General features: G+C 40.9%; 1 protein-coding gene across 9 annotated transcripts in view; it reads right to left on the reverse strand.

Moving 5' to 3' along the window:
* Positions 1 to 1683: 1683 nt before the first annotated feature.
* Ankrd28 (ankyrin repeat domain 28) overlaps positions 1684 to 21130 on the reverse strand; it is a 131726-nt gene continuing 112279 nt past the window's right edge. For 8 of the 9 annotated variants that reach the window (NM_001427331.1, XM_039094981.2, XM_039094979.2 and 5 more), the window contains 11 exons: positions 19577 to 19778; positions 16674 to 16761; positions 16219 to 16336; positions 15919 to 16138; positions 14546 to 14633; positions 14366 to 14449; positions 13645 to 13790; positions 12824 to 12906; positions 12396 to 12478; positions 10684 to 10775; positions 1684 to 5230 (listed from right to left, as the gene is read on the reverse strand). In NM_001427331.1, the coding sequence (NP_001414260.1) occupies positions 4944 to 5230; positions 10684 to 10775; positions 12396 to 12478; positions 12824 to 12906; positions 13645 to 13790; positions 14366 to 14449; positions 14546 to 14633; positions 15919 to 16138; positions 16219 to 16336; positions 16674 to 16761; positions 19577 to 19778 (1491 nt within the window). In that variant the 3' untranslated portion in view covers positions 1684 to 4943. Of the gene's footprint in view, positions 5231 to 10683; positions 10862 to 12395; positions 12479 to 12823; positions 12907 to 13644; positions 13791 to 14365; positions 14450 to 14545; positions 14634 to 15918; positions 16139 to 16218; positions 16337 to 16673; positions 16762 to 19576; positions 19779 to 21130 lie in introns of all 9 variants that reach the window. The other variant, XR_005494817.2, reaches the window with a different exon arrangement.

The raw sequence follows: 21130 nt of genomic DNA on the forward strand, positions 1-21130 counted from the left end.
CCCACATTAGAAGGGAGTCGAGAACTGGACATGAAGGTGGCACACACTTGTGCAGCACCCACAAGGTGGAGGCAGGGGATTACATGTTTGATGTCCTGTCTCAAAGGAAACAAGAGGGTACAGGGATGAAATGAAGGCTTCCGGGTACAACCAACTGGCTGGCACACCATCGCAGAACTAGGTAAACTGGAAATGGCTCCTAAACCACTCTCCCCTACCCTAGAGGCTGGGTTTGCCAGCCACTTGCTAAGCCCGAAGGAGCAGATGTGATGCTTAGGGGACAAATCCTGTCGTGTGCTCAGAATTCCTTGCAGGCTTATGAAAACTTTCCATGTAACTTACTGCATTTCAACCTGGGCTCAAGGGCGAACAAGATAAACAGGTGAAGACCGGCTCCCAAGAGGTGGCAAAGCCCTGTGAAGGCCCAGGCTTGAAGCAGCCTTTCCAACAAGCCTCTGTGAGCCTTCCTACAAAGGCACGAGGGCTATTTTAAGCAAGTGAGATGCAGGGTGCTTAAGATGGCAACAGTGAGCAGATGGCAGGCTCTCTGGCTCTACTCTGTCACAGGGTGAGTGACCCCCTCCCCCCTTTTGCTTCTCTACACCCAGAACTCGGCTCCATTGCAAGCAGCAGGTGCTCGGTGCCAGTTGTGACCAGATTCCTGTTTATTCTAAAGATAGTGAGCTGTGAGAATCAAACTGAAGGGAGTTCAACAGTTTTGAAGTCAAGATAAACCCAGAAGGTCAGCACACGTTGGAGATCATTATGGAGGAGGAGGGCTGCCTGCAGCTGAAGGCAGGTTTTGAGCATCAAGACTGTGGGCAGTAGTTACTTTGTCTTCTTCCACATGTTAAGTGCTACTAGTAGTTCCTAATAGGATAGCCATGGGGAGTAAGAGAGAACATATTTCAAGCATTTACATCTTATTGTTACATGCAGAGATGATTTCAATGATTACTAAAACCCCATTATCTGTTGCCCCAACCAGCTATTCCTATTTCTGTTTCAATGCCGTCGCCTAAGCTCTGTAGAGCTTGCCACACTCATTTCACACTTGGGACTGCCCCGTGCTGAAGCGCACCATGTGCCCACACTGCCCTCTTCCACGCACTTCCAGACCACTAGCTCAGCTCTTGAACCTAGGAAATCACTTAGCCCTCCTTACCTGCTTCAGTCAGACTTGTCCCTCAGTGTCCAGATTCTGTGCAGCCTCCTCCATGCAGCTCGCTGTCTCCTCTCTCCCAGGGGTCCTGTTCCTGCCTCCCTCAGCAGTTTATCTCAGTCACACTTTATCATTTTCTGCTTATAGCATCTCAGGATCGACCAAACTGTCAGCTGCTACAGGATACCACCACCATTCTGCCCGCTCATACCCCAAGCACATAGCAGGCAAGGAATACATTCTTGGTGAGTTAATACATTTGAAAGATCCATTTTGGTAAGTTCAAAAGTCTGATGTAACGTCACTAAGAAGTCAATGAGTTCTCAAGGACAAAAACCGCAGCTGGGCATGGGGCCCAGACCTGTAATCGCAGCGCCTGACGCAGAGAAGCATCAATCGGCATTCCTCCTAGGCTGTAGAGACTCACAAACAACCTGCAAAAAACTTGTCTGAAAATCTGCCGTAACTTAACACATTTTAAAGGGAAAACTCCTTTAGATGTAGAAAAAGAAAGACACTTGTTTTTTTTTTTTTTGCATTAAAAATTTTTATTTCATTTAAAAGATCCAATATAGGAAGCCAAATTTACCCCAAATTTACAGCTACATTTAGAGTTCTCTGACTAAATGGCACTGTTCGAGGTCACCTGTCACCGTTAGCTTCCCCAAAGTTATTTCTGAGCAAAAGCTGGTATTACTGTAATACACCTCTCAGATGTCACTTTTCACGCAGAAGTTAAAGGCTGACAGGCTTTCCCCTGGTGGGCAAGGATGAAACACAACAGAACCGGGTCCAGTGCTCTGTGCACACTAGGTGTGTGTAACTATAAAGTAACAGGTGACGCTGTGCTTGGCTCCTGTATTTATTCCAAACACTGGTGTTGGTCAACACTTTCCGGGATAGCACTTCAGAATTCCCCTCTTCCAGTGCACACCACTGTCTCAAGCCAGAGACAAACTACCACAAGGCAAAGGAACAGCTTTTCTAGTTGGCTGGTAACAGCACAAACCACCTCCTGAAGGCTTTCAGTTTTGGCATCATTTATTTAAAGTGATGCAAAATCTTGGTCTCTACATACGAGGATAAATTAAAAGACGAGTCTGTTACTTTATAGCTACATCTTTGATTTCAATAGATGTGGAGACAATGTGTCTAATGTCCATCTGGAAATCACTTCAGCAAAGAAGTCAACAGCCTGTGAAAGAGAAGACATGGCAGAGGGTGGAAGAGTCACCCTTCCAACATTCTCTTGGAGGACAGAGCTGGGCCCAAGGACAGAAGTTACCGGGAGGGAGGCTTCAACTCCATTAAGGAGACCTTCCTAACAGAGCTGCTCAACAATGAATGGACTGCTCGTGAGGTAGTCACTGAAGTGTTCAAGGTGGAAAGACAACCTTGGAGAAGGGACTCCTGCATTTGTTAAGAGGTTAGACTGGATGAACCTCAGGTCTCTTTCAATTCTGAGATTCTAGAAAATTCCCTCAGGGAATTCAGAAGAGAATTCCTAAAAGGAAAGAGAAAGCACACATAGGGTACACTTTTAGAATCCTCTTGAGTTTTCTTTTTTAAAAGGTACAATAGAAAATGTAGTCTATGGTCTTTTAAAATGCATATTTACACCCTTCTCCCACTATTAATTAGGAAGGGTTCATTATGACTTCTTTATATTATAAAGAAAAGATGGAGATTATATTTATAATTTTGTAAATATTTTAGAAAAATGCTTAAAATCTAGTAGTCAATGCCCTAGAAACTTTATAGATTTTTAAGTAATATGCACAGATACAAATACATTATTCATTAAATACAACTCACGTCTGTGTTTTATTATACTCTAAAATATACAGGAATCTTGATGTACTGAAAGAGTGCAAGTAAATACAGTATTCAAGCAGTCACTATTTCTATGTACATGCTCAGTAATTCTTCAAAAACCCACAAAATTATCAAATAGATCAAAATACTGTTCTGTGTTTTCACACTTTATATTCAGAAAAACCAGCTGATAATTTACAATGTCGTAAAGTTCCAGTTCACAATACAAAAAGGATAAGATGAAATCGGGTGTCATTCTGTTGCAATGTACGGAACTTCACCAGCTCTATCAAGACCCCTCCCCCAGTGTGAAGTCATTGTTCCTGGGAAAGTGACAGGTACAGTAAAAGAACCCAGAAAAGTCATTTAAAGTCAGCCTAATGTCAGCTTCTTCTCTATTACCTGAAAGGCAGTCTTCAATTTGGCAGGCAAGCTCTCTGACAGAAAGAAGCTGCAATCTTGCTATCTAGATCTGAGTAGAACGTAAAGCCTGTTGTTGTATTTTAAATATTGCCCAATAGAGAAATGCCTTCCAAATGACCTGATTCTGCTTATGTTACGAATCATCATCAAAAGCAAACGCCAGTGCTTCTGAAAATGAAACCGAATGGTTTGATGTTGATTTTTATAAAGAAAACATCTGAAGCTGGGCATTGGTGGCGCACGCCTTTAATCCCAGCACTTGGGAGGCAGAGGCAGGTGAATCTCTGTGAGATCAAGGGTAGCCTGGTCTACAGAGTGAGTTCCAGGACAGCCAGGGCTACACAGAGACACCCTGTCTTAAAACAATAAACAACAAACAACAACAAAAGAAAGGATGTATTTGAGAACCTTCCAGTACTATATTAGATCATGAGAGGAAGCAGACATATTTTTACAGTATTTTCTTTTACATAAAACATTTAAAATCCCAGTTTGTATAGAATTCAAAACCAGCTTTCAAAAATGTTTCATAACAAGAGTTTTAAAATTTTTTTTAATTTTGATTCTTGCTTTGCAAAGTTGAAAGATTAAAATAAACGACAACAGCTCCAGCCAAAAGGTGGAGGCCCCAAGTAACTGACGTGATACAGATGTGCCATGCACAGAGAGGCTCAGACAGTTCTCTCCCAAGGACTGCTGGGTTACAAGAGGTGAAACAGCCTGCTTTTAATTTCATTAAAAAATTTCCTCCATGGAATTCCTTAAACAAAAATAATTCAATTTAAAACTAAACCACTCAAATGTGGGCACAGACCTGAACTCCTCTGCATCTGTCTCCAGTACTCTCAACCACGCTGCATCCAGTCAGCTGGTTTTGAAGTCTATAAAAACTGAAATTTAAAAACTTTCATATAAAAAAAATGTAAAAATACACCCACTTCCTTTCATGGTTCAATACAGTATTGGGAGACTTTGAGATGTTTTCTTTATAAAAATCAACATCAAACCAAGTCTGGCTTCACTTTCAGAAGCACTGAAGTTTGCTTTCTCATTTCATCTATTTCTGATTCCACAAAATGGAGTTCTAATAAAAAAATCTGTACGTTATTTGGTCCTTGGCAATTTGGTGAATACATAATGCCTAGTACACCAAACTTTTATTGCATTTAAATTTCGCTGTAATTTTATGGGTAAAATTTAATCTAGTGTTTTATCTTTCTTTACAGCAGTGTTGCCCGTGTAAGCAGGTCAGGGAGCAGTGTCCCAATTTCTGGCACTGCAAAGCCAATTAAAGGATCCCACAAAGCAATCGCCATCACTGTGTTTTCCACTGGTCAAGTCATTATTAAGATTCTAGAAGTTCCTTTTGCAAAACTTGCCTTTAAGACTCTTCTTGCTAATGTCATCATGTTTCTTCTATTCGTTCACTGCGTGATCTTTCTTCAGGTTGGATTCGTGTATGATAAGAAAAGTGCTTTTTTCCTGAAAAAGCCCGGTTTGGAGTTTCAGTGTCAGAACTTCCCTAGAGCTGCAGCTTGGCCATTCAGTAGGTCTCAGAGTCAGAGTCGTTGAGCTCGTCCACATCGGTGTACAAGTACTCCTGTTCCCCACCAATGTTGTTGAAACTGCAGTAGGAGCTGGGTTCATTCCTCATGATAGGCAAGGCTTCAAAGCTAACTGTTTTTGAGGTGTTGGTATAACGGTTAATGGCATTGAATGTCAGGGATGTCAATGGGCTATTTGATGAGACAGGCATCATGGTGGCCAAAATGAGAGCCAGGCAGTCAGCCACATCCTTATTGGGAGCACAGGCCAAAGCTGGGGTGTAGCCTAGAATTGAATTTAAAATTTAAAAGTTAACATCCTAAGATCTGCAATCTTCACACACAGATTTATGGCTTACATCAGATTGTGTAGATAAAGTCACAACTGTCAGTAAACAGAGAGAGAGATACAATCCTAAGAATGTGAGGCAGGAGGAGAGCTTTCACACTGAAGTAACAGAAGAGGGAGGTAAAGCCTCACAGTGGGTGCTTCCTCCAACTGACCCATCTCCAGCCCAACTCAGGAGACACAGCGCACTTAGAGCGAGAGTGAAGGGAAGAAAAGAACAACAAACAACAACCAATAACCCCCATCAGCCAACTTTCAGTGAGTCAAGGCTTTCTGTAATTCCTATCTGTATAAATTATCTATATAAATTCTGTAATTCCTATCTGTATAAATTATCTGTATAAATTCTGTAATTCCTATCTGTATAAATTATCTGTATAAATTCTGTAATTCCTATCTGTATAAATTATCTGTATAAATTCTGTAATTCCTATCTGTATAAATTATCTGTATAAATTCTGTAATTCCTATCTGTATAAATCAACTCTTACGTGTAAACATGGAAGGATATGAATTAAACCTTAAGGAGATGATCACTACCTACCAACTGAATTCCAGAAGTCAAATTGTAGTGTGCTTGTCAGTCACCCTCAGATGAAGACGATGGCAGGAGCGGGTGGGTGTGGGTGTGGGGATGGCTCAGTGGGTAAAATACCTTGTAAACCTGAGAACAAGTGCAGTCCTGGATCCAAGTAAGTAAGCCAGGCACAGTGGTATGCACTCAAAATCCCTAGGACCCCCTGGGAGATACATCTACACAAGAGAACGGTGAACTAAACAGAACGTTAAAAGCACCAGCACCCCAGACAAGCATTTCTTTTTACCTTAGCAGAAAAATCTCCTCAAATATAAAGAGCCCCGACCCCAGCATCAACGGGAAAGCCATGGAGACAGCATGTAGTAGCTGGGTTGGCACAGAGCTAACCTTGTAGCTGGGATGGGATGGTGAACACTTGCTTTCCTCTGGACTTTCCTTGTTTTAAGCCAGGTGGAGCCAAAAGGTGTTGGTGTCACAGATGCCTTGACTTTTAGACTAGCTTCGCTTAGTGTTGCCCTGCGCTCTACTACTGTGCTCAGGCTGCAGCGGTCGCAAACATACGTACTTCAAAGGACATAGTTTGTTTTAAAACAGGATGATTTATCGCAAACCAAATACTGATAGAGCCACCAGCCAGACCGACACAGAAGGAGAATATTACCAGTCTACCACAAACACTACACGTCTTTTTCTGTGCCACAGTGTGGTTAAGCACTATCCTGACCTTTTCTTTCTGTGTTAACAATTTCATTGTTGCCTAGTTTTTTGAACCAATAAATGGAAGCATATAGTAGACATATTTTAAAATTTGACTTTTTTTGATTAATTAGGCAAGGCCTAATAGTGTCATGGGTAACTACAGTCGGATAATTTCCACTGCTGTATAGTATTTCAATATATGATCATATCACAGTACATACATGTAATTACTGGGCTTTTGGTTTTTACCTCTTCCGCATTTTCATCGTCATGATGGATGCATTACTACCTTTGTGGTTTATTAAAGGAACACCTAGCTAAGTGTCTGGACGGACCAGCGACAGAGACTCACGGCCGAGCGTGACACCTGAGTCACCTTGTCAGAATGCCTGAGCGAGGGCTCCACTCTCACTCTCCCAAAGGCTCTGCTGAAGATGTGAAGGCAGCAGCGGCTGCTGCTCTCACTCTAGCAAGCGGAAGCCAAGTCCTTAGAGGGGCAGACCACCCTCTCCATTGGCAATGCACCTCTCAGCAGGGCTTCACTGTGAGCAGGAGCCTCTTCTACCTGAGCCGCGTGGTTACAGAAGTTCCTGAGGACACTCCACGGGTACATGACATGCTCTTCCTTCTTTAGAAAACACATCTCAATACCACGAGCCCCATTTCTGGGAGTGGACAAAGGGACTGCATCTTGTCCTTTTTGTTTGTTTTCCAAGACAGGACTTCTCTGTGTGGCCCTGGTTGTCCTGGAACTAGCTCTGTAGTTCCAGGCTGGCCTTAAACTTAAGAGATCCTCCTGCCTCTGCCTCTCAAGTGCGGGGATTAAAGGAGTGAGCCGGCACCATGTGGCTTATGTTGTCTTTATTTACTCTTCAGAACATAACTAATCATCAAACCATTATTATTAGAGTAACTTGTAATTATCACTATATACAATCATAAAGTGAAATGGGCATTCATTTGACGTGTGAACTACATAATACCTCAAAGGGTAACAGAGGCTAACTGGGTTACCACTGGAGACCTTTAGTAACAGGTTTGGTACCCTTTCCATTTCTTCTCTCTCTCTCTCTCTCTCTCTCTCTCTCTCTCTCTCTCTCTCTCTGTGTTGTGTGTGTGTGTGTGTGTGTGTGTGTGTGTGTGTGTGTGTGTGTCCTGGAACTTTCTAGGTGCACCAGGCGGTCCTCGAATCCAGAGATTCCCCTGCCTCTGCCTCCTGAGTTCGGAGATGAAAGGGTGGGCCATCACACCTGGCCTCTTTAATTTCTTAAAAAGACAATATAAACTCTTAGAAATAGTCAACAATGACCCACATATCAGTAGCTATCATAATGTGCAAAATGTGGTCAAATATTAATGTTTGTATTTCTGCATTTAAATCTATGCAAGTAGTTACATTTCTAGAAATATCTAGATTTTGCTTTGGGCTTCAAAGCCTTACATTTAATTGCTTAGTTTCATTCGGCTTTGCTATGTCCCCAAATGAGCTTCACTCTTTCCAATGGCTCAATGACACTGTAAAGTGTCGTCCATAAAAGGCTCCAAAGCTTCAGTGGATATGACTTCACCTTCAAATACTCGTCTCTCCTTCCCCAAGTCCCAAAGAGCCTATGATTACAGCCTCTAGAAAACACATCCACGGTTCTCATTCCAATATCTCTCTACTTTCGTGCTGGCGGCCACCTGCCCCTCCGAGTATCACTTCCCATCTGGTCTGGTTGCCCCCCTTTCTGAGGAACTGCCACCTTCCTAATGCCAAGACAGACTGCTCTCATGTCTGCACTCATCCCAAGTTCTGCCTTTCTCAATAGGCTTCCTCAACAGGAAAGAGCCAACAGGGTTCTCTGCAAACAAATACAGAAACCTGCAACTGGACAATGTGTAGAGAGGCTTTGGGGCACTTAATACCAAGTGGAATGGCTTCATCAGACCTCTCCCCATACGGCTCTCTATGGGAGAGGAGGGAAAGCGCTCCTCTCTTAAACAGAGAGACGAGGTGGATGACCCCAAGGCCCCCATCCCTTAGCAAAGAAGCTATCTGTAACTTATAGCCACCGGAGTGTCAGAGTACATCCACCACACACCAGGGCAGGCTCCACGTCCACGAGTAGTTGGTCAACCACTATTATTTTTGTATTTAAAAAAAATTTTTTTTATATTTTGTAGGACTTTATGTCCCATTTTGCTTTAGACATTTTTTATCTTATTGGTTATTTTGTGTGTTTGTGTTTTCTATTGAGAGAGAGAGAGAGAGAGAGAGAGAGAGAGAGAGAACATAAAATTGGGTGGGTAGGAAGGTAAGACCTGGGAAGAACTGGGAGCAATGGTCAAAATATATTATGTGGAAAAAATTGTCAATTAAAAAAAAGGTTTCCTCTCTATTTGCTGTTTTGAAATGTCTCATCTGATCTTTAGGGAAGGGTCAAGACTCATTAATGTGCCTGTATACGGAGTAGCCTATGTCATACTTATTCTGCACAGGCACCTCAGAACTTAACACGTCCTGGCATATTTACACAGACACTGGACCCTGAACTCTTCTAACAGACACAATCAGTGAACACAGATAACAAAGATGATCCTTTGCTCTTACGGAGTGTATACTCATTCTCATGGAGGAGACACACTTCAACATGGAAAAAAGCACATTATATTTACTAAGTTACATAGTTTTACTCAAAACAAGAGAACGCTGATCAGGTTGACTGGGACTAAGAAATCTGTGACACAAATAGGTTAGTGGTTAAGCTTTCGAGAGGATGGAATTTGAGTTATGATTTGAAACAGGTGAAGGATTTAATCAAAGAACACCTGCAGATCAGAGTGCTCCAGGCAGAAGACAGAGCTGAAACAAGGATTATGATGTCTGTACTGATTCCATGGCAGAGGAGCTGGAAGGGAAAAGCACGACAGAAAGGACAGGGATAGGAAACAGGCTTGGGAAGGAGTGGGATACTCTGCAGTTTACTGTGAGAACTATAAATACACAGATGGGAGAAACATTTCTCATGTGTTTTAAGAACTACCTGTGAGGGCAGGAAGCCTAGAAGAGGACAGACAGTGGACTTACTTTAAAGGGAGAATCAGAAGCATAGCTGGTGGGCTGCACACTGGGCATGAGACACTGAGGACAATCCCTTAAGCTATGAAGAAGGGGACTGTTGACAACTGAAAACAGGAGGGCTGTTGGAAGGGTAAGTCTGCAGGGGGGAAGGAAAAAGGGCTGACAGTTCTATTAGACATCTATATGGTATTATAATTAAGCAGCTAGACAGACATGAATGCAGACACTGGGGAAGATCATTCCTAAATAAAAGGTTGGCAAGTCTCAGCAAGGAGTTTTCACAATCAAGGGTAGACAGACAAGAAAAGCAGCAAGGACTAGAGACTTTAGGACTCTCCAACATTTGTGTGGAGTCCCTAAAAGCCAAGTGAAGAAAGTTTAGCAAGAGGAAAGGAGCACTCACATGCTCAAACTGGCCTGCCAAGTGAAACACGATCTGACCTGACACCGTAGAGAACCGTCAGGAACCCTGACGAGAAGTTTCACAGTGTGGTGGGGACAGAGGCCTGCCTGCCTACAGAAAGCCAGTTCCTGAGTAGTCCTGCTGCAGTGGAAGACAGAGCAGCAGCTGGTAGAGGTTGTGAGATCAGTGATTTTTAAGGTGGCAGATCTTTATGTTGAGGGGAGGGAGGCTTGGGGGTGCAGTTCAGTGGAAGAGTGCTCACAGTACTTGATTCCAACATCACAAACACACAAAGTGACATTAATAGGGAGTGATGGCTAAAGTGATAATCTCTAACAGGAAAACAGTGACAGAATTGAATTTAACAGTAGAAGGACTGGCTTTGTCTACAAATAAGACACATTAGCAGGCTTTGGTAAATATCTGTTAAAAGAACAAACGCTTGAAGAATAGTGGTGAGCAAATAGGAAATATCAAGCTTGATCTAAAATAAGATATGCGAATTCAGAGCTCACCTATCAAACATACGTTTTTTGTTTCTCTTGCTCTTATTTCTCTACTGCATAGAACTCCTCAATATTAATTTCAACACTCGTCTTTGCACAATAATAAAACCCACTAAACGTCATTTTACTTCAAAGATGCACCAAGAAGCTGGCCAAGGGCCGGCCATGGAGCCTGCTTACCGTTCTCATCGACGGCAAGCACACTTGCCCCTTTCCCCAGGAGCTCCTGGACCACCATTGTTAGCCCATTTCGGGCAGCAACATGCAGAGGTCTGTGGGGAAAATTGTACATTGATGTGTAGTGAACGCATAGACACACACCTGGCCGTCAACAAACACTTGGCCAAGTCGTGAAGACCTAGAGATACAAACCTGAGCTTCAGTCAGTGAAGACAGGAGGGAGAACAGCACCTCCACAGAAAGCACAGCCTTGGTCATCAGTAGTAGTTTCCTGACCTCATCAAATCCATTGTACCTTCTAAGACTCCATATTCAAAGAGTTAACCAAATCAACTACATTCTTTTTTTAAATTATATACATAAAATTTCTTGTGTTTTTGAGGTTACATCATTTCCCCTTCCCTTTCCTTCCTCTAGACCCCTCCTATATATTCTTCTTTACTTTCTTCCAAATTTGCAGTCTCTCTCTTTTTTTTCATTTATTGCTCTGCCATGTCTACATGTGTATACAAGTAAACTCCTATGTACTACCTGCTGGGCTGGTATGTTACTTGCATCTATTGTATGGTCTTAAGGGCTGACTGATGTACTCTTCCCTAGAGAAGAGCATTCATACTCTGGGTATTCCTTAGGCACTAGTGGTGGTTTTTTGGAAGGGGTTGAGCCTCCTGGCTTTCCCTGGTCCACTTTGGCACAGCTGTCTTTGTCCTTGTTGAGGTCACGTTGAGGCAGTCATTGTGGCAAGATTTTATAGGTGCAACTTCTGACCTTACTACACGGCACACTCTTACAAAATATTCCCTGGCTCTGTGGCTCTCACCATCTGTCCGCCCCCTTTTCCACAATGCTCCCGAATCCCAGGTGCAGGAGTATTTTATACATGTGTCCATCGGACTGGATGAGCAACAGTCTCAATTTACTGTTTTAAGAAATGAAGCTAATGAATACACTATAAGACTATAAACTTTTATTCTGCAGTATCGCAAATTCAAATAGTCTTTAAAAGACGTTTACTGGCCCAGGGACTAACATTTGAACCTTTGAGGGATTTGACTAAACCTAGAATGTTAACTATTCCAATCTTCTTTTTAAAACCAATGGGAGACATGGGTTTAAAATCTCAGTCCAACTCGAGTCTTACTGCTTATACTCAAAAGGCTGATTCTTTCTGAAACCTTTTTAAGCTTATAACACACACACACATACACACACACACACACAATCTCACACAAACACACACACACACTCTCACAGAGACAGAGTTTCTTATCCTCATACAGCTAGTATGAAACAGCACTTTTCAGCTGATTTTGATAATACACAGAATAGCACCACCTTCCCTTAGAGAATTATATGAGCAGACTGAGAAAAAAATCAATATTAAATGTTGTAATTTTAAATTGTAACAATGTTGCAAAGCTAAAAAATATTTTAAATATTAGAGCTTTTAGCTATATGATTTCAGAAATGAGTTCTGACAATTATAAAAATTATTCTTGGGGTTGGGGATTTAGCTCAGTGGTAAAGCGCTTGCCTAGGAAGCGCAAGGCCCTGGGTTCGGTCCCCAGCTCCGAAAAAAAGAACCAAAAAAAAAAAAAAAAAATTATTCTTTAAATGGTTTATAACTGATCTATTTGTCAGTTTTAAAAGTGAATTTACCTTTTTCTAAAATTGTAGAGATCACTAGATTTAGTCAGACACCCAGTACTCACGTTTGCAAGGCTGCGTTGGTGGCATTGATGAGGTTTCTATCTGTTATCTTTTCCAGAATTAACAAGGCACTAGTTTCATGACCCTAAAATTGTGGAAAATAGCTCTTAAAAAAAAATCACACAATTAAAAATAAACATATAAACCCAACCATCTCTAATATTTATACAATATTACACATATACACAATTTTTCTAGGCTAATGTCAAGTATTTACTCACAGGTATTAGAAATGGAAATAAGAAGACAAGTCAATATGAAGTGCTAAGCTTGAATTTGAAAACCTAGTGAGCCAACACTCCCCTCCCTGTAAGGTCACCCCTACCTAAGTAATCATTAGGTTTGCTTCCTGCTTGTGTTTGTTTTGGTGAACTGGAAAAAGGCCAACCAACAGTAACCATGAGAGCCCACCCTTAATTGATGCGCGTACCTTGCCACAAGCCAGGTGGAGGGCGGTGTTTTTGCTCTTGTCCTGCAATGTCAGATCTGCACTGGCACTGCTAACCAGCATCTCTGGAGGAGAGAGCGCATCAGTTCAGAGGCTTACCAACGTTCCCTAGACTACCAGAGACTCACTGTAGGACCATGGAGACACGGAGCAGAACACATCCCTCCCACAGATACTTAACTGCATATAAACCCTATAATGCATATCACTGTATAACTATAGGGAACTTGTATACAATAATCAACACTTTGGAGTATTAATACACTTCATTGTTTTATATGCTCTAGATTTATAGGAACTTATTCAACCCTCACATGATTTTTTTCAAGGAGATGCTGTCATTTTTCTTTTTTTTGCAAGTCAAAGAACTGAGGCAGGAGGCTACCTAATTAGATCTAGGACTCCTACTCATGCAATCTGATTCCACAGCCAATGTTATTAAATCTTGAGGTTAAAGCTAAAGAAAGCTTTTCAGGCAGCAAAGGCAGTGCTCCAACGTGAACGTGTGGGATGGTGAGAAGCACCGGAAATCTAAGTCACACACAGCGGACAGAGTACACAGAATTCTTACGCCGCAGCCCCCTCTCCCTTCTTTAATTCTTGGGCTGTGCTTTACTACTTAGTCGGCCGTGGCCTTCTACTTCTAATCTTCTCACAGGTACTTGGGCAGCTGAGTTTATAGCAGCAAACTAAGCTTGGCTCGAAACAATGTTTCCTTTCTTATAGAGACACAATGTAACCAAGGCTGACGCTCAAACCAGAGGCAGTTTACTGCCTTGGCCGTCTCTAACCAGTTTCTTTACCAACTGTATTGGTTTGTCCGTTTTCTGCAGCCATCATGAGAGGGGTTTTTCCCGTAGAGTCTGCAGAATTGACCTGAGCGTTCTGGCTGAGCAGCAGCTGTAAACACTCCACATGGTCTGTGAAGGCGGCAGCATGGAGAGGAGTCCTGGGACACAGTAAAATAGAGGACAGAAGCTAAATGGCACACATACTGGAAACAAATATTCCTTAATTTACAACAAACAGTTTTCATTACAAAGGCATTGCTAAGAAACAAGCTCGATGGAACTGATTTCTATTTCATATATGTACTCTACAGAATCTAAAAATCTTCAACTATCAATTGTCTAAAATAAGGATGACCTGCATAAGATTGCTAATACCGTATCACTGAAGAAAACCTAAAAGAAATGCTTACCCCCCAAACTATTACTTATTACCATTGTTGCACTGACTTTTCAGTCTGTAATCCAATTTAGAAAACTGTTAACTTTTAAGCAATTTTCTCTGGTTTAAAATCATAAATTTCTTCAAACAGGAGAGTAACCTTTATATTTTGAAATAAAGTGATAAAAATTAAAATTCTCTAATAATGTAAAAATTTTAAGATGATAACTTACATCTGTAAAATCATGTTTTCAATTAGTTGTGCGTTCTCTACAAGCTCTCAAAAGAACGTTGACAGCTACTGTATTTCCTCTTATTGCAAGTAATACTGGATGATACTAATTGGAATCCTACCTTCCCTTTGAGTCTGGGGCATTCACAATGCTAGCTCCTAGAGTATCAATAAGCATTTCAGCAGCTCCTTCATTGTCATTGATCCTGGACAAGAGAACAAGGTCATCAGTCTCACTGTAACGATGTTTCTTAAAATGAACAATGTTTCTTGAAAATGTGATTCACTATGGCTTTACTTACACGGCACAATGCAGTGGACTAAAAGCATTTCCATCTATTTTCTGGAAAACATCTTGTTCTAGAAGTAGTTCCACACATGTCTCATGACCTAATAGGTACATAAGAACTAGATATTAAAATACAATACATATTTGCAACAATCTCAAATACATAAAAGTACCTAGAAGGAAAAAGTTTAAGTCCCTGCTTGAACCTATCTCCATTCCTTAGCCCATAACTAATATAACTAATGATCTCAAAAGCTCGAGAAAATTTCTAGGCATATACACCTGGCCGTACACTTATTTTTCTTTTTATTTTTTACAGCTCAAATAGTTTATTTTTGCAACTTTCCTTTTCAATTAATAAATGGTATGTACCTTTAGGACAATTTCCTAAAACACTAGGTATTATTAAAAAAAGGGCAAATATACTGACTTCTGAGAGAAGTATGCAGAGAGTCTTTAAAAAAAAAGCAACCTTAAAAACATAAAACAAAAACCCAACAAAATAATGAATCCCAAGCAAAACTTGAGATTCTCTTAGCCTGGGAGCTGGTTCTCTCCTTTCCTACGGATTCCCAGGAAGCAAATCTAGGTTGGCAGGCTTGGTGGCAAGCACCTTTACTAGGTGAGCCATTTTGTGGGTCCCTCCAAACGCTATTCTTGTGACGATTTCTAAACTTCTCAGTTCCTGTTAACAGTGTACACATTACCAATAGCTGTAGCTCACAAACCCTGACTGAGACAAGGGGCGCCACCGTCATCTGAGTTGGCAAGGACTACTCTACTACTCTCTCCAGGAATCGGCACCGGGCGGAACCAAGCCGACAATCTCACTACTTCTCTTATACTTCAGAGAGTTCTTTCTGAGGGTGCTTAAGAGTCAAAAAGCTGGATAATTTTTGAAAGGAATAAATGAAAATCAAAATACTCAAAATTATATAAGCATATGACTATATAAACTGAAATTCTAAACTTTAAGCTTAGTAAGTATATAGTTAATTCTTTGAGGCCAGCCTTGTCTACAAAGAGAAACCCTGCCTTAAAAAATCAAACCAAACAAACAAACAAACAAAAAAAAGATTTTCATAAAATCACATCAGTGGATACTTTCTCAGTATATTAGACTCATAAAATGTTAATTCACACTATAAAAACAAACTGAACTTTAGTGGCAATGTATGGCAATTCCTTTGACACAGAGACAATCTGGCTACTGTACTATAATTATTAGCTATCCACCCAATGAGTTGAAAGAAAAAAACTGTAAAGGCTTATCTCAAACACTTCTGAAAATGAATGACTTCTCTTTAGCAAGGTAAAGGACCTTTTTTCCTTTACTTAGTACCTAGCAGGCAGTTACTCAATACAGGTGTTTATCTGATACTTAACCATTGTAGCAAGCCCAGTGAAGTGCTGTATACCCATGATTGTCTACTATGGCTGGATTCGCATCCACGGATGTTGCTGACTGCAAAAGGGCTCCTAGAACTCCAATGTGTCCACAGGCTGCCGACAAGTGTATGGGTGTCCGACCCCTGCTGTCCCGGAGTAAGCACTTAGCACCATGTTGAAGTAACGCGTCTACACACTCTTCATGGCCTGTCACTGCCTGCAAAAATAATTTGGCTGTATTAACTACACTGTGTGGGGGGAGGGCACATAATGTATTTACGTTTAATTTTGGCTCACCCCTCTGTGCAATGCAGTCCTTCCCCACTTATCTTTGGCATCTACATTTGCTCCTTTATTCAGTAGTGAGTATACACAGTCCGTGTGCCCGTTGAGAACCGACAGCATAAGAGGTGTCCTGAACAATTACAGAATTAGGCTTAGTGTTATCACTTATAAAACAGCAGTGGTGTGATGGCTTTATTTTTCATATATGTACTTTTGTGACATAACTTTGTGTATTTAAATGAAAACCTGTTTGACATTTTCAGTTACAAACTTTGATATATTTACTAAAATAGGGCCCAAAGTATTAGAATATTTGTTATTTTAACATCAATTTAAGAGCAAATATAGTGGCACATGACTGTAATCTCAGCATCAAAGAGGGTGAGGCAATGAGATTATGGAATGGAGGCCTGGATTATATATTCAAACGCTGTCTCAAAAAAAATTTACAAACTATTGAAACTTACTGTCCATTCCCATCTTGAATATCTACTGCATTCTGTGGTTCTGCGTTTCCTATTAATAACCGTAAGCATTCTGAATGACCATTTGTTGCTGTAAAGTTAAAAAAATAATTTTAATAAATACAATATAACAAAGGTAGAGCAAGCATATCTTTCAGAATATAATTTTAGGACAGTTTCACTGAATCCATTAAGCACCAGGACAGCACTTGTGCAAAGTAGTTTTATACTATATTTGCTCTTAAGGGAGCTGTTTCTGTTCACAGCAAGTAAAACACATACTCCACACCTATCCCTTCATCATCCTCTCTGCTGACAGATTCCTCATTTTATTTACAAGAGTGACCTGTCTCCAGCCAAGGGGTGCAATCAAGCCAACTACATCAGACCAGTCACAGACAAGCCAGTCCTATCAGATTTCCTTTCTAGTGATTAGCTGCAAGGTGAGTACAAGGTCTGGAGCCAACCACTAAGATACTGAGAAGGCAGATAATTTTAATTCTGATAATGAAAGCCCTCTTTCTAAAATCCTAGTAGTGGCCCTGTAAAGCAGCAGCAGCAGCGATCCTGTGACACAAAAGCAAACAGTCGTAAGGCCTCTGACGGCACGCAGAGGGAAGGCAGTGTGGAGCGCCCATGGTGGGACTGTGCCACTCTCTGGGGTGGGATCGACTCCAGCAGGACACACTTCGTTAGGTGATTTTTAGCTGAAAAGAATTCCAAATGGCACATACATACTAGATGACATATTTTATAAAGAATGCTTTCGGACACCTTAAAGGTTAACTGGCAGGCAGAACCACCCCTCCACGTCGAAGGAAGCATTGACGGTATGTTATATTTCCTGCAAAAATCACGTCCTGCCACACACAACAAACTTAAGTAGGGAAATATGCAAGTGACAACATGATTCAGAAAGAAAGGCTGTCTTTATGATTCCTAAGCCCCTCCCACAAAAAAGTAATGAGAAAACTAGGTGCCCAATTGTCTAGAGTACTTTTTTTTTTTTTTTTTTTTTTTTTTTTTGAGACAGAGACTCATGGAGCTTGGCAAACCTCAAACTCACTGTTTATCGAAGAGCGACGGGTGAACTTCTCATCTTTCTGCCTCTACCTCCTAAGTGCTGAAATCATAACTGAATACAACCACACCTTCTTTATGTGGTACTGGAGACAGAACTGCTGACCTTTCTGCCTGTCACTATAAGCATATACTACCACTCCCTCTTTTATGTGTACCAGGGCTTCATACATGCTAGGTAAGCACTCTACCAGCTGGGCTGAAGCCTGAGCCTTACTGCTGTACCTTCTCATAGTCACGAAACTCAAGTCCGCTATAGAAACTTATCCCTCAAAACCACCCTCACCCAGTCTGTATGCTGCACCCTGGCAACAGCTCTTAGCTTAGTAATAAACTTGGGGACAGATCAAAGAGTTTTATAAACACACACACACACACACACACACACACACACACACACACACACACACACACACACACACACACACAAAGGGTGGGGGCAACAAATTCTGTTTAAAGCTTTATTAATTAGTTCTGTAAATATCTCTGGTTACAATATAATTTTGTAGATGAAGATTTATATGGCTCAGCTCTTATTCAGAATAGAAAATGATTTATTTATACCACTTGGTAGTTTTAAGAAACATACTTATTATGAGAGTTTAAATTACATTAAAACATTTGTTTCTAACCTTTGTCTATCCAATAATTTTTAAAGCTTCTCTAGGAGCAGCAGTATGTTCTATATTTCTATAGTCTTCTAAAATGTATACATTCCAAACAGTAGGAGTAGAACTTAATACATTTGAGTGATTTCTTAAAAGATCACTCCGTAAACACAAAGTGAACTGAATCAGATTACATAAAGATAGGAACTAAGAAAAATACCTGACTACTATTTTTCTTTTATTCTCTCTTTTCCTTTTTTCTTTCCTTTCTTTCTGTTTTTTCAAGACAGAAAGCACTGTTTAGTCCTGGCTGTCCTGGAACTTGTTCTGTAGACCAGGCTAGCCTCTAACTCAAGAGGTCCTGCCTCTGCTTCCTGAGTGCTGAGATTAAAGGCATGAGGCACTACCACTTGGCTTGACTACTATCTTTCAATTGTACCAGTCTTTGACTTGTAGTAATCCTGTAAAGAGTTGGGAAATATGTGTCTTCTATTTCTTTTTTTTTTTTTTTTGGTTCTTTTTTTCGGAGCTGGGGACCGAACCCAGGGCCTGCCTTGCGCTTCCTAGGTAAGCGCTCTACCACTGAGCTAAATCCCCAGCCCCTGTCTTCTATTTCTATACTGCTGGTACTAGTCATTTCTGATTGTTTCCCTCCCCCTTGACAGTCTTTTCTCACACACTAGTAACTTGGTTACAGATTCCTGCATTTTTCATACATTGCCACCATTATAAAATGACAACTGGGGTAGTTCTTGCAGAAGTTAACATTCTGTAAACTTTTAAGCATTTACTGCCGTGTACTAGACTAGTGAAACAAGCAAAAACCTCTATTAGGGCTTAGTGGCCAAGAGTATGTGGTACTCTTGCAGAGGACCTGGGTTTGGTCCCTAACACCGACATAATGGCTCACCCATAACTCCAGCTCTGGGGGATCGGACACCTTCGAGTTTTTGTCAACACAAGGCACATATGTGGCACACATATATATTCATACAGGTAAAACATTCATACAAATGAAACTCAAATAAGTTAAAAATAAAAAGATTTATTTTTAAAACATTAATGGTTGCTATTTAGAGTACAAGTTAATCTAAAATTCCTTCAGAATACAATCATTTGACTACTTTACTTAACATAAGTAGGAAACATAATTACCAGGAGCAGGACAAAAGTATATTAAGATCATAAGTAGCAAATCAAGTATAATATTTGGCATACCTGCTGCATGGATAGGTGTTCTCTTCAAAACGTAATCTTTTACGAGGATTGAAGCTCCCTGATTAATGAGTACATCCACACATTCAACATGGCCCTTAAATGCTGCAAGATCTAAGGGTGTTCTGCCACTACTATTCCTTACATCGAGATCTAACAAAGACTGTACCAACACTTCCAGGGCTTGATGGTGACCATGATAAGCCTAGAAATAAAAGTATGGAAGTTAGACCAACTCCCTCAGTAGATCCCTCTCCCCTCATCTGCCCCCAGTTCTGGGAATGGGAACTAAGGACTTGTGTGTGCTAGGTAAGGAAGGAAGGAAGAAAGGAAGGAAGGGAGGGAGGGAGGGAGGGAGGGAGGGAGGGAGGGAGGAAGGAAAGAAGGAAAGAAGGAAGGAAGGAAGGAAGGAAGGAAGGAAGCAAGTTTTACCAGAGTTACATGCCCAATACCCCAGTGCACTGGGAAATGTAAAGTAAGCAAACTTACTTTTATATTCTTACGCCTGACATAATATAAAGTTCTACAGTTCAAAGCCAGAAAATTTAAACTATAGATTTTTATTTTGTAATAGTCATCAGTACTCTCCCATGTTAAGGAATACACACTCTATAAAAAAAAACGAAACACAAACAACAGGTGGTAACAATGCCTGAATGGTGGCAGACATCCTAACATGGGCATGACATGGAGTCACTGCAGCTCTGGCTGTTAAGGTAGGACTAGAGCTCATGCTTTTCCTCAGCATAGTCACGGGGACACTGCGTCCTTGAAAGAACTTAGTAGACTTAAATCACAGGACAGAAGAGTAATTTGAGATAAGCCAGAGCTCAAGTCTTGACTTCTCATATCCTCCTAAAGCAACTCCTTCTATTCCATAATGTGCCAGAGCTCAAACATAAGCATATCTTCCAGCACAGAAGTATTACATTGAGATGAGACCTGGTAGAATATTTGTCAGGTACTGTGTTAACTGTGAAAAACAGTGAGACTTAAAGAAAAAAAAATGGAGCTCCCTTCATTACACAGCCTAAAGAAACTTTGCAGACGATTCATTTTAAAAGTCAAGATGTTAATGACGCATACATTATTTATGGTGGACAGGATACTGTATAGGGAACAAAGTGATAAGCCTCAAATGATAAAAAAGCAGTATTTCTTGTGCAAAATATCCAAAAGGTAGGCTGGCAAAATGGTTCTGTGAGTAATGGCACTTGGTGAACAAGCCTAGTGACCTAAGTTCAATTTCCAGAACTCATGCAAAGGTAGGACAGAATCAAATCATTTATGAGATGGATGAAATGGGGTACAGAGGGTTTAGGATCTCTACCCTGAAGAAGGAACGAAAAAGTTAGAGAGTATAAACACAGAAAACCCAGTCCTACTGAGGTCTATGTAGACGTTTAATGATCCAAAAGGTTAACCATTTCAACGATTAAAGTGAGTGTAGACAACAGAATGCATTCTAGACTCACACACGATTTTGCTTGGCAATATAAAGTGAGAGAACTGATGCTACTCTAAGAATGAGCTCTGAGGAATCACTGGATGAAGAAG

Source organism: Rattus norvegicus, chromosome 16 (assembly GCF_036323735.1).
Source record: "Rattus norvegicus strain BN/NHsdMcwi chromosome 16, GRCr8, whole genome shotgun sequence".
Lineage (NCBI taxonomy): Eukaryota > Metazoa > Chordata > Mammalia > Rodentia > Muridae > Rattus > Rattus norvegicus.